This window comes from Leptinotarsa decemlineata, unplaced genomic scaffold (genome assembly GCF_025532065.1).
Source record: "Leptinotarsa decemlineata unplaced genomic scaffold, Ldec_3_MD MMD2_tig00026354_RagTag_RagTag, whole genome shotgun sequence".
In the NCBI taxonomy this organism is placed as follows: Eukaryota; Metazoa; Arthropoda; class Insecta; order Coleoptera; family Chrysomelidae; genus Leptinotarsa; species Leptinotarsa decemlineata.
This window is the reverse complement of record NW_027412702.1, coordinates 1581768-1596221: the sequence shown is the minus strand read 5'-3', so window position 1 is coordinate 1596221 and position 14454 is coordinate 1581768. Positions and strand designations below refer to the sequence as shown.

General features: G+C 31.3%; 2 protein-coding genes across 3 annotated transcripts in view; one reads left to right on the top strand and one right to left on the bottom strand.

Moving 5' to 3' along the window:
• The window catches only part of LOC111504285 (myelin regulatory factor homolog 1), a 33235-nt gene extending 27634 nt beyond the window's left edge, over positions 1–5601 (top strand). The window contains exons 17-20 of the mRNA XM_074184593.1: positions 1647–1866; positions 1922–2078; positions 2933–3188; positions 3996–5601. Of these exons, the coding sequence (XP_074040694.1) occupies positions 1647–1866; positions 1922–2078; positions 2933–3188; positions 3996–4079 (717 nt within the window). The 3' untranslated portion in view covers positions 4080–5601. The remainder of the gene's footprint in view (positions 1–1646; positions 1867–1921; positions 2079–2932; positions 3189–3995) is intronic.
• A 3511-nt stretch (positions 5602–9112) lies between these two features.
• Positions 9113–12836, bottom strand: LOC111504287 (zinc finger Y-chromosomal protein 2). Of its 2 annotated transcripts, none has more exons than XM_023158807.2 (3): positions 12531–12836; positions 10253–10578; positions 9113–10194 (listed from the first exon to the last, which is right to left on the bottom strand). In XM_023158807.2, the coding sequence occupies exons 1-3, from the start codon at positions 12747–12749 to the stop codon at positions 9228–9230; spliced, it is 1512 nt and encodes a 503-aa protein (XP_023014575.1). In that variant the 5' UTR covers positions 12750–12836; the 3' UTR covers positions 9113–9227. The 2 variants fall into 2 exon arrangements, with proteins under 2 accessions (XP_023014575.1, XP_023014576.1); XM_023158808.2 differs by having other exon boundaries at positions 10253–10523; positions 12531–12671.
• Positions 12837–14454: the final 1618 nt, after the last annotated feature.

The window sequence follows — 14454 nt, the reverse complement described above, 5'->3', positions numbered from 1 at the left end:
TTCGCCGAAATTCAGTCGAAATTGGTAGCATTATTCTCGCTGCTTCTAGAGTGGCGGGGAATCATTGTACATTCGCGCGCTCTTGGCTAAGTTACCATTGATTTATGTCTACCAGTGACGGCCAGCGTTATTTTCTTTCGGGTATGATTTACAACAATATCAATTTAAATTAAAAAAAGAACTTTTTAAGGAGATAATAGTTTTTTTGGAAAAAAAGTTTGGCTTTCCATCTCTTCATTATTATACAAACGTCAATTAAAGCTCTTTACAAAGATATATAGATCATACACAGAAGTTTTTGTAGATATAAACTAGAAGAAAAATTCCGCCCAAAATATGTACTTTCAAATACGTGAACATTGATTTACAAAGCACTTTTTCTCATTCAGTTTATATCCCAAATATTCGTAATGGACTAAAAACAAATATCAATCATATAATTTCATAATTTTATGAGTGACATGTCTTTCAAAGTTATCCAAAACGGTTCTGATGAAAGTCGATGATACGTGTTTTTATCCAAAAATAATTTCCGTATAATTTCCAGTGCTCCAGTTGTCCTTATAGCATATACTATTTTGTTTGATGCCTGGGTCTTCAGTCTTATTTCATTGATGGTGGGCATAGCTTCATTTTTATTGGTTGAATTGAAAAGCCTCAATCATGTGCAGGTCCCCATATATTATTTATGAAAATTTCCGTTTCCTTTCTGAATTGTCTCTGCATTTATGAATTTCAATCGCCTTGGAGTTTACAGGGAGGGATAAAATTCATAAATATAAAGACCATTTCAATCAAAAGGAAGAAATAATTAACATAATTATGGATTGGCTGATTGTATGAATCAAGCTATTTCATTCAGCCAATAGGCTGAATGCCAGGCCCATTATGGCCAAAATAAAAAAATTCTTTATTGCCTATTTCTCTATAGTAAATTTAAGGTCAAATGTACAGAGTATATATACAATATACATCTCTCCCACAAACGGGAGTGGGTGGGGGGCAGGAAAAAGGTTGGTAAAGGAAAGGGGAGGATCAGCAGGATGAGACTTCAATATCGAGCCCCAGGACGTCCACAGGGTGAAGCGCCACCTCCGGCCAATGGGAGGCGCCTCTGCTTTTCGGCAGAAAGAACTTGAAGAATTTATATTTCAGCCTTCTGATATGTTCAGTGACTGTCTCGACTCCTGCCAGGTCTAACAGATCATTCAATGAAATGTATTTGTCACTGTTCATGCATTCTGCATCGTCTCAAGTCTCCGCAGAGGAGTCCTCTTGAGGCTGCAGAATACGGGACAAGCGTACAACATAGCTAGTCTGATTACTTGTTTGTAATTAGCAGGTTTTTGTCAACACTAAGGTTCGAGTTCTGTGCAATGAGTGGGTACGTGCGTTTAACCGCAGCACCATTTCGGATGGAATAAAACTGGAAATCCTGACATGGAACATAATACTATGTGATGTGAGGACAATTTCGTTTACCTAATTGCTTTTGATAATGTGTACCGCAGTTGTAGACGAAACGTCATGCAAAAACAGTTTGACAGTTTTCTCTGGCCGTGAAAGCTTACACAATTTATATTATATTTCATATTCTTCGACTCAAATAATAAGTTTGGTAGATGTTAATTTTTAATTCCTTTCAGATCTTCTGTTGTACAAATCCCCCACAAAAGCCAACTCCGGAGCCTGTTGCTTCACACATTTCTGAGAAAAGACCCAACTTGAACAAAACCAAGACAGGACCACTAATAAGCATTGAAAAAAATAAAATATCGAAACCATTTCATTCCAATGATATTGACAAGCAAATAAGATTGAAAAGAGATACTTACAGTGACGATCCTAATTTCTTTGATGTGACAGGTAAAATTAGGAGTAATTATCCAAAACTATATTTATATTTTTGATCTCATTTTAGATGATCAAATGTTTGTTGTTACAATCCAAGGAAAGCATTTCAATACAACGTTAACGGACAAATATAAGGATCCGGTTTCAAACTCTATGTTCAATCATTCTTATTCTGTCCCTATTTCAAAGTACATGCCCGATGAATTTATTGCTTTAATTTTCAGGTAAGAACTAAATATTTTTTTCACTTTAAGAACATTTTGACTATGTTTATATCAACAATTTTTATCTCCTTGAAAAGTGGGTTGAAACTGTTTTTGTCATCATTCAATTAGGACATTGAACGGAGATAGATATATTTTTAATCCTCTTTTCAAATTCAGCTATTCAAAAATTCATCTTCAATCCCGGGTGTACATCCGTTTGTCTTTAACATTATCACGACGTTTCAACAATATCTCACTTGTCATATTCATGTGCTCTGTACAGAACAGAAAATACTGGAACGTCATTTTACAGTAGTTGGAAGAAATGTGTAAAACAGAATTATTATGAATAATCAAGTTGCCTTAAAACTTTGTTAAAATACTATTTGTGGAGTATTCTTAAGTATATCTTAAAAATGTCATAAATTATTGTAACTGTCAACTGTTCGAATATTTTTCCGAAATGCCGTTTTCCCATCAAGAAAAATGTGATATGTTAGAATCCTACTTGGTTTGCCAGAAAAATACTGTAAGAGCCCTCCAACACTACAGCAATTCGTTCTTCGATCGTGAATTACCTATTCGGCATTATTTTGCTGTGCTTCATCATCGATTCAGGAACAAAAAAAAAAGTTTTTGACAAGAGGAGAACTAAAAAACGTTTTGTTATATCTGAAGATACAGAAACTGACGTTTTAGACTAATTTGAGGTAAATCCAAATAATTTCATCAGAGATTTATCTAGCTGTTCCACCGTCTGTTATTCAACGAATTCTGTAGAAATATTCTATAGAAATATTATAACCAATAGATTTTCTTGTTGAAAAAATCAACTTTGTATATTTTAGAGAAATTTTATATATAATTTTCAGGTCATCTCAAGATAAAGTAAGAGACATAGAACAGTGTCACAATGACGACAAACAACATGAATGCCCTTTTGTCAGTTCACATGCATATTATGATGATAAAATGAAAATAAGGCACAAAGTCAATGAAAACAGTCCTAAAATTATTGAAAACTTTCCCAGTCAAATCTTTGGCATTCAAAATATCGTTTTTGAAGTTGATATGATTGATTTTCAATCCAAAGTTATGACTTATAGAGCATCACTTGGACAGAATCAGGTAAGAATTTAATATTTTATTTTTGTGAGTTTGTGTTTATATGTACCTACCTGTTTATATTTTTCATAATTTCTTATGATTGTAGTGGGTTACAAATAATGGTTTATTGGTGTTGGGATAGAGATCCAGTAATAATCATAAGTTGTTAAAGGTAGTTTAATAACCCAGGAAATCCATAATATTGATTTCACTCTGTACAATAATTTCAAGAATTAAAAATGAATAGCTGAAAATAACAATTATATTAAACAAAAAACCTGAAATGAAATAATAGTGAACGAAAATACATGTAAAAAATAGAACAATCGAACAAAAAAATAAAAATAAAAAATTAAGAGATTCCAATCGACGATTGTGGATACTGACAATCGAAACGACGTGAAGTAAATTGGCTTGGAATCTCTTAATTTTTCACTATTATTTCATTTCAGGTTTTTTTGCTTAATATAATTGTTATTTTCAGCTATTCATTTTCAATTCTTCCTTAGTTCATACAGGGATTTCAAATCATTTTATATAATATCAGACAATGGAAGTCCGAACTAATGAAATTCATCATGAAACATGTCAATCACCTTCAAACAAATTTCAAGAACTTTCTTCAGAAATTATGTAACATGTTCTTTAGTTTATATATTGATGAATTGAACAAAAAATGAATATTTTGAAAATAGTATTATTTGGAAGTAAAAACAAGCCTTACAATATGCTTACAAAAAAAAAATAATTTGAGTTTGGATCGAGTTAAAAAATGCATATCATGTGAATATTAAGTGAATAACAACTAATCTCCTTCTTTTGTTACAGAATATTTGCAAATTATCATCAACCAAATTAGGGATAGAATTCCTGGAATATAATTTTCATTTTTATAGACACTGTGATGAGTAAGATTTTTACATACTATTTTTTTCCTATTAAGTTTAAGATAAGATATTTCTTCACATGAACAAAAGTTTGAAAAGCATGACAGATTTTATTGTATAGTATGATTTGTAAATTGGTGATCTGAGAATTTTTTGTGGACATTGTTATTTTTTCGTTTTGTTTTATGTTATATATTCAGATATATATTGTAGCAGAAATAAAGTATAATATTTATTTCAAGAGGTCTGTTTGCACTCCTTGTGGTGTTTTGAATTTCATTTCATTTGATTCATTTTGAGGAGACTAAGCATGAAATCCTTAGGCATTTCCAAAAAGTCGTAAGAAAATATTATAATGGAAAAACTCAATTTATAATGAAAACATAAAAAGCAACTTTAACTAAGATTTAAAAAAAATATTTTCTGTTTTTTTGGAACTCGTCAACTGGGAGCAAATTTTCACTGAATCCTGGTTCCCCCTCATAAAAACAGTTTCCTAAAAACAGATTTTTACAGATCTCTACGAATTCGTAATGCATATTTTCCTGGTAAATTGTTTTCATCAATCTTTATTGATAGCGGTAAGCTTTTAGCTAATTATAAAATTTCTTTGGTTTCCAATCGCTAATTGCCATTAGTACCAGAAAATTGGGTTTGAGTTAATATAAATTTTTTTCAGAAATTTAAAATGAATGAGAAAAGAAAATATCTTTGAAAATCACTGTACTCAAAACCTTCAAACCTTATAATCTACTTTTCATAAGTATTTTGTAAAAGTTTTCAGTGCATTGTTTTCGCAACAATAAAATACCAGAAAAATTAGATCTGTTATTATACAATGATATTGTAAATTTGCGAAAAAATAGTGAATCTTTTGGGCTTGGAAAAGTGCCTTTTCTAATAATATCAGATCGCTTGACTTGGAAGTATGAGTGACCACATCACCGCATCAGAGGAGATGAAAATAAAACTTCTAGAATCGAGAAGCAATGAAAATTCAAAAACCTACAAAATGTAAAGATAAATTTTAAAATAATTATATAGCTGGAAAACAGCATGATTCAACAATATAAAAACGGAGAGAATGATAGAAGTTATAATTGGGACGATATAAAAACATGTTGAACAAAAATGAAAGATTTGACTTTGAAATGATTGTTCAACAGTTTTCCAGCTGTATAATGCATTTTTATTTTGAATACTTTTTCTTATTTCAATAAGTACTTAAGAGTGTGTCCGTCCAATTCGTGTGTAATATTTTAAGAAAAAATGAAATTATTTTAGTAGACGAGCTAAGATGTAGTATAGGTAGTGTGTAATTTTACAAAATAATAGGAAAAACATAAATTGTGTTATAATATGCATTCCATTTTCTAGGTGTATCTTGATGAATGTTTTTGTTTTATATAGGTACTTTTAATATATTCCTATTTCAAAGTTATATGAACAATTATTTAAAATAGTGTAAAATATGATATTTATGTAAAATGCAATATTGAATGTTTTGTTTTTTTTGTGATTGTGTAAAATAAATTGTTTTCTTTTGACTTACTATTTTACTTTTTTTTGGGAAGTAAACTTTTGGCTTTTTACTTCTCCATTATTAAACAAAAAATGTGGGAAACTTCCAAAGAAAGGAAGAAAGAAAATACATACAATAATAACACTTTATAAAGATATGAAGAGCATACACAGAAAAAAAAGTTTTCGAAACAACTACTTGAGAAAAAGTGATTTTAGTATAGTTCAATGTTCATATGAAAGTATTTATTTTGAAAATACTTTTCCCTTACGTTTTATTCAAAGTTCATGTGAAATTAGTTGTTACGAAAGGGTTTTTTCTTCCAATTTGTATCTAAAGGAAACCTCTGTGTATGGACTTTTCTCAAATTTTTTGTTTAATGATTGAAAATTAGAAAGACAAAAGGGTTTCTTCCCAAAAAATATATAAACACTCTTACTATACAATACTTTTTTTTCTGAACTCGCATTTCACTTACAAAGCTGGGGTATCAGAAGATAATTTATTTCTTTTGAATCATTTCCTGATGAAATCATTAGATGAAAACAACATAATATCTTCATAATTTTTTTTTATACAATTATTAAAATTGGTTCTAGAGTTTCACAAAAGAGAGAAAACGTTTTTATCTTTCATTATTATAATTTCTGAAGGGTTCCAAAAAAATACTAATTAAACTCATTCACACACGAGAAGAAATGAAAGTATGTTTCTAAATCATATTTATGAAAGTTTTTCAAATGGCATTTTTTCAGTTAAAATTATATTAGGGAACAATACATTATCAATATAAATTACATTGAACCTTGTGCCAAGACGTTGCCCAATATTTTCTCTGTACAAAACACAATGCCTAAGGATCTTGAAACAGCAAAACTTAAAGTACTAACAGAATACAAATTATCTTCTCTCATGTGCCGATAAATTGGCATCTGACTTGTAATATTTTACTCTCCTCCAAAAATTGTAGATTGGTAAGTAGAGTTAGAACCCCTGGTATGAAATGAATATATTGCAAACAACTTTTCTCTCACTAGAACAAAAATACTGTCTCTCGACGTGTGTTTTGCTAACCAAGTTAAAAGAGATGATTAAAACTGAAGATTTTATGTACTTCTGAGCTAGCCACCAGCTTCGGTAATAAGGAAATAAAATACAATAACAAAATAACTTATCAGCTAGTAGTGAGAATTAATTCATTTATGACGCTCATCTGATTATACTTATTTGATGACCTTCATTTTTCAAGGTGGTGGTTTGTCCAGATGTATATAAAAGCTCATAAGTTGCTTGTAAGGTATAGCTTTAGTCATCTCCTGATGAAGCTAACTTGGTTAGTGAAACATGAGTTGAGAGACAGCATTTTTATTCCGATGTGGGAAAAGGGTTTTCAATAGAAAAAGTGTAGGATAAGTTCATTAACTCATTCTGTTGATGGATCGTTCTGCTTTAACGTATATCCAAATAAGTAAAAAGAATATTCTAAATCACTACAGAAATTTTGTTTATTCACAGTGAAATAAAAAATTAGGGAGAAAGCAGTAAATTTACATATTCGAAAATATTGGTATTGCTTCAAGATTTGAAGCAACCGTCAGCAAGAAGTGATCAGTTTTTTTATGTCACTCGTCTTTGGAATAATGCAAATGAGAAACAGAGTGGCACATTGTTTACAACTTTGCTGGCCTACTATAAAGGTCAACCAATCTAATATATTTTGGTTTATGATTCAGATGCCCACTCAATAGTTCGAAAGTAGAATTAAAAACATGTCGACTTACAAATCTGAGCTATGATATGAATTATATTCACACATCCCCCATTGTCAAACAATTTTTTTTTCTATCGCTTGGTACACATAAGGTATTTTTGGCTAGTTGGTTTTTTTAAAGTAGAATTTCTTCAATAATTTCCAGTTTTACTTCATTTTACATACAAACATCGTGTACTATTGGAAAATACTGCTAAGTAGTTTGAAAAAAAATGCTATTATCACCGACAACTGTTTGATTTGCTTTCATGATCAATGTGGAATTCAATTCGGTACTACTCGTGATATCATTTGAATCACCAAAATTCTACATTGACATCAGGAGAAACAAAAAAGTAAGGGGGTTGATCCCGAATCGTTTTACATACTCTAGCATCCATTTGGTTTTGAGTAAAATTTAAAGGTTCTCAGAAAAAATGTACGATGCTTTTTACATGAAAAAATTTTCATAATAATGATTCCGGGCTATATATTAGTTGGAAGGGGTATAGTACTTTGTTTCCGAACTATTGGGTGAAACTTTGTCCCATGTATGGGACAAAGTTTCCATGTATATAGTTCAGAAACCCTAGTCCAGTCTCTTCTCAAAAAATTAACAAAAATCATTGTTTTAGATCACAGCTTCTCTCAAACTTAATAATTTTTGGAAAGTTCCACTTTTTCTTTAGTAAATAGTACTTTACTAGTAGTATTTTCATGATAAAAAGTGAATTTTTTCTCCTACTCATTCGTTCCAGCAATTCACAAAACATTTCAAAATCGGAAACTTTTACCCTTTTTCACTCACACTCACTCAAATAAGGTAGCCCTAGGATAGATAGATATACCTCCTGAGGGATCTATGCGTCCGAAAATGACCACCAGATAGTACTGGACTAATATTTAAAAAACCTGAAATCAATTGCGACTGTGGAATAGTTTGAAATGAAATAACTTTCTGGATATGTATATTTGTACTTTGGGTTTCTGATAGTTATGTATTTATTGTATGTTGAAACTCCTGCTGACTAGTCCTATTTAATCAGTGATCAGTAAAAAGAAAAAAGATACTATTATTGAATTAAAGCAGAGGGTTGTAATTAATCTTCAAATGAATATATAGCTTACATCACTTAGAAACTTGTGAACATAAATAAATACAAATAAAATAGAATGAAAATGATTTTTACATAAATATATATATATTCAAATAAACTCATTTAAATATTTGAAAATAGGTTGTATCTGCTGGGAATACTTCGTTAATTAGCAGTATCGTTTCCTTGGTCGGCACAATCGTGAATAAGGAGACCACATCGAAGCTCAGTAGTATGTCTCCAGGACGTAGCTTTATGTCTCTAATCTTTTCGATAAAATGCTCCGAGACCTTGATGAATGATTCTGTGTTTCCTAAATGAGGTTGCAATAAGGTAGTCAGGTATTTGGCCAGTCCATAAGTTGGTGAACCTATCGCGTTTACGATAGGTCTCAGTGACACATACTCTTCATGTATTTTCGTTAAACCATGGTGAAAGTCTTCGGATGTATGTATGGCCTTTTTCGTGTTCTCACCCAGATTGGACGCATGTGCATCCAGTCTGGACGAGAACACAACAGTACCACATCGCCTTTGAAAATATCTACGGCAGCAGTAGACAGTTATCTCCAGCCGTGAAAGTTTACATTCTTCGACCCAAATGATAGCCATACTGCACATCACTTCTCTCAGTTCTAACACTAACTCATTTCTCCTTGACAGGGAGGTTGATTTCATTAACTTATTGAATGCCAAATTAATTTTTCCATTTATTTGTACTTTGATCACTACATTTTGGATCAACAGATAATGAAAAAATAACAACTAAAGTGATTGCCACAAAAATTTAAATTATATGAATATATTAATCATCGTAATGAGGCTCTTCTTTTATGAGAACAGTATCAAACTCTCGCACTTTACTCAAGCTCCCATCACTTTGATCAGTTTTGTGAGACTTCACCATTTCTATAGTGGTGTTTCTGTGGGTCAGTATGTGTTTGATGTAGTCAGACTTAACTTTAGATCTGAAAGGACATTCCTTACAAAATAATGTGTTTGCTTTACATCTTGTTTTCTGGTGATCATCTAAAACATAACTCAAAGGTGATGTAAAGGGACAATTTGGGCATTTGGAAGTTTTAGTATTGGTTTGCTTTGGATGGCTCTGTTGTGAGAACTGGTGTTTCACAAGATGTTTTTCCAGTGAAATTTGAGTATGGGTTCTATAGGGGCAGCGAGAGCATTTGAATTTGGGTACAGTTTTAGACTTTTTAACTATCTGTACATTTGTTGTATACTTTTCAGTTAAATTTAATGCTGCAGTAGTTGTGTCTCCAGAACTATGAGCACTTTTCATGTGGGTGACAATATGCCTTTTTGAATTGGTTTCAAAATGGCATTCTGTACAACTAAATGCTTTTTTAGCTGTCTGGCCTATTTCATTCATATCAGAATTTTTATGTATCAGACTATGAACACTGAGTAATGCATCAGAATTTGTTTCATAACTACAACCAGGGTGTTCACATTTGGATTTTTTTACAACAGCTTCTTTTCCCTTATGCTCACGGTCACAGTGCCTAGTTAAGCAAACTTTCACTTTGGTTTTGAACTGACAGAGTGAACATTTCAAAACATCTTGAATATTGATTCCATGTTTATTCTTCATGTGACTGAGATAAGTTGATTCCCACTTTGTTTTATAACTTGCACAAAATTCGCATCTCATGTACACATCATCGCCTGATAAATGTTTGGTTTTATGAGTACGCAGATTATGTGCATATTTCGTTTTATATTTGCATTCACTGCAACGGTGCATTTTTGGCCTACAAAACAAAATTAGATTTTTAGAAACTACAAAAATATCGGAGCAAAGAAGTATACCCATTAGGATCATCCTCAGTATCTTCATTCAAAGTATCCATCGGTTCATCAATCTCAGTTTTAATGGTAATTTCATCATCATTTAACACTGTAGGCTCGTTTCCCAGTACTGTCTCACAAGTTTCATCATTGGAGGTATTTGTTGTATTATTTTCATTTGATGTGTATGGTGCTTTTTCATTTTCTTTACTTATGTCAATTGTACTTTCATTACTGTCGAGAGTAACTTTTCTTCGTTTCTTAGTCATTTTCAATATAAACTCTGGCAAATCTGGGAAAATGGAAGGTATAGAATCAGGTTTTAGTTTAGGTCTTTGATATTGTTCCTAAAATAAAACATTTTTGTTACCCCTTGAGCAACCAAGGTTAACATAGATGTCATGAAAACTACATCAACTACTTCAGTTCTATACAATTAGTCAAAACATTCTAACAATTTTTTAACAGGACTGAAAACATTTATTGGGAAGATTGTAAAAAAAACTTTTCTTTGATTTTCTGCTGCTGTTCTACCATTATTGAAAATAGGAAACCTATCATCATCTACAAACATTAATTTCAAATACATAGTGGAGGAAAGGTCTCTTCGGAAACAACTACTTATTTTTACAAATATTGAATTACATATAAATACATTTTTCTTGTTGAATATGGGAAAATTTCCAATGAAAAAATTAAAGACAAACAATTTTAATGGAGATACATATTTGAAAAATTAAAATATAACTTTAAATATTGTTTCCATAAGTACTAAACAATTATCATATTACATCAGCATCATTTTTTGATAATAGGAGCCTGTAAAGAAATACTTTTTATTTCTCAAATTCATCAAATTAATAAATTGATTAGTGTAGCCGTTACTAACAAGGTAGGAGATGTTCATGATAATTGAGAAATGAAACTTTCTATGTTTTTCACCACTTTCATTTGTAACTATCGATACTGCAGTTTCGTCCTATGTGGACATTTTCAAGCCAATGTCCATATACGACAAATCTGAACATATGAACATTAGTTTGGAAATGTCCATATATGAACTGCAGTAACGATACTTACGAATAAAAGTGGTAAAAAACAGAAAGCTTCATTTCTCATTTTTCATCATCAAATTAACTTGGTTAAATTTCTTTTGCTAGAACAGATTACAACAGATATTTGAAAAACATGCAAGAATTTTGTTGATCCAAAAAAAAAATAACTGAAATACTACCTATGAGAAATTGAAAACGAGAAGATTATAAATAATGCTCATAATTTATTAATATTAATACATTAAGTACTTTGTAAAGAAATTATATATGTTTTGAAACATCTCATCTATTAACTGTTTGTAAGACATTATTTACAAGAGTACAAATAATGAATGGTACCCTATTTATATTTTCTACTCAACTATTTCTTCTCGGGCAAGTGAAAATGTGTCTGAAAAGATTGAGAATGTATACTCTCATTTTACTAGATTGATGAGTAATATACTTCACAGGTATTGAAGTTTACACATTTGCCCAAATTGACCTCTTTATGTGAGAACTAAAATTATTTAAGATTATTATGTATATGTTAAGTTTCACTGTCCTTAAAAAATGGATTCTAATATTTGTATCACCATCTAATTAGTATACTAAAAGCTATTTCCTGGGTTTGTTGTTTGTGGTTCTGCAGGTTTTTATGCATGACGTTTCATCTATGACTGTGGTGGATATTATCAAAGGCAATGAGGCAACAGAAGAGGTGCTCCAGTTGTCCTCACAGCATTGCCTCATTGCCTTTGATAATGTCTACCATATCATAGATGCACACCTCGACCGACAAACCTGGATAAATGTAGTCATTGGTCATATTCATGTTGACAGATTTAATCTCTTTGTGGATTAGATTGAAACTATTTCTATCATAGCGATGAGACGATGAAATTGAAAAAATTAATATATTTTCAATATTATTCTCGAGCTTTTCAAAGTTTTGGAGATAAATGTATTTATTAAATGAAACTAAAAAAAGAATGATATAGACCGTTTTCATTTCAATATATCTGTTGACCAATAGTGATTTCTTCATTTGACGAATAATAGCCTAATAATTTAACTAATAACAACTAAATTATGTATATGACCGGCACCAAAAAGTACCCTGTTTCTAGAGGGAAAAAATGATAAGTTTCCCATTTTTTATATATTATTCGAGGAGTAGAAATCCGAAAAAAGATTTTTTTGTGACTACAAAACTGCAGATTATTATTGAATCATTACTATAAAAATTGAAACATTTTACATACAACAACATCGTTTATTATCCTTTTGCGAAGAATATCGTCATCTTTAAAATGTTTTTCACACACATAATCCTTTGGAGTAATGGGTCTATCTTCCCTTGCTATGGCCTCTTGCCATTTACTTAGAAAAAAATCGTCATCTGGAACTTTATACAAGGAAGCTTTTTCTTTGCATTTTCGATAACCTGTATAACAATGTGGAACAGCACATTTTCTTCCCATAGCTTTGTGAAATAATTTCGAAAATCCTAATATAAATATTAAATATACATAACCCAACTAAATTCTTATCTTTGACAGAATGTCATTTCATAGAATAAATAGTAGATAGTAATGTAATCTATGGTCAATTATAAAAGCAACATATTACATTCGTCCAGCAGCTCCCAGTGATTAAGTTGTACTCAGTCATAACAGGACGAACGGCGATGTCAATCATTGGGGAATTCCCCAATTTTTGGGAATAGAACATAGAACACTAGTTTGGAAATTTGTTGGCGAGTCAAAAATATTGAGAAATTTTGGGGATTTAAGTTTTCACTATTGTGGCGTCTCACCCAGTACAAAAGGAAACATTTTTGCTATTTTTTACTGAGATTTTTTGTATTAAAAACGATAAAAAGTGGATTCCAAGTTTTTTACAATACATTTTGGTCCTACGAAAACGAATTGATATCAACTATGGATGGAAAACAAGGAAATACAATCGAAAAATTGAAACGAATTGAAGCTGGTGTCAACTGAAGTCTCCCCGGTGATTTTATATTGCCAAGCGGTTTTGACGTGAGAGGTGATGGACACCTGAGGAATATATCTATATATAATACAGTCATTTCTTCAAATACTGCAAATTCTGTATTACCATCATCAAAAAAATCAAATTTCTCTATTCGACGTTAAGTGTCTCGCCGAAAAATTAAATTGTCAGAAAAGGTCTTAATCCAGAAAATTCTAGAAAATCTAATGCATCTTCAGTTAATTATTGAACAACGTCTAAAGTGTTTCTAGTTTTTCAAAAGAAACACTTAGCAATATGTAGATAGAAAAAGAAAAGCTGGAGTTGGAGAGGCTAAATGTAGATTTAAAGAAAAAACAGTAAGAAATCGAGAATAAAATGAAGATGTTGCAACTGAAACAGGATATGAAAGAAGCTGTATTGGAAACAGATTAATTGAATAGTCATGGAACTGATAGATCATCGGGAGCTGATAGATTCTCGGGAACTGATAGATCATGGGGAGCTAGCAGGGATTCCATATCCAAGGTCAGCTATATTTATAAGCATATCCACTTATTAATTGGATGTACTTTTTCAACCTGATACTAATGAAATGTTAACACAAACTTTGAGCCAACCTGGAGATGATTATGACTTGTTTATATCAGAGATATGAACAAGTTGTGAAGCGAAGTCAGCCGTGGCAGGTATGTTATCAACCTCTGAAAATGTAGATCTAATTATGGAAACATTACGGATGTGGTTTGAGAAGACAGATCATATGATAGAAGTCATTATTTCGAAAATAAAAACTATTCCATCGTTACGTAAATATAGAACGGTTTCAATAACACTGACGAGGTGAGCAAACTTGTTTTCTCCTTTCGAATAATTATCTGAAAAATTCACCACCACTTCTGAAGAAACTTTTAGCGAAATTACCCGATTCATTGAAGCTGAACTGGGGATAGGAAACCATGCCGAAAGACACTGAAATTTCTATTAAAGATGTTTATGTTTAGTTAGGAAATATTGCGACGGCGGCAAGCTGTGTGAGTACACCGAAGGTTTCCACATTCTTGTGGTAATCACGGAAAATTCTTGTTCAATTTTGAAATCTGATAATGTGAAAAACGATAACTGATAAAAAGACAACAATGCAAAGCCAACGGATGTAAGGCCTTTTATTTCTCTACAAAGAATATTTTT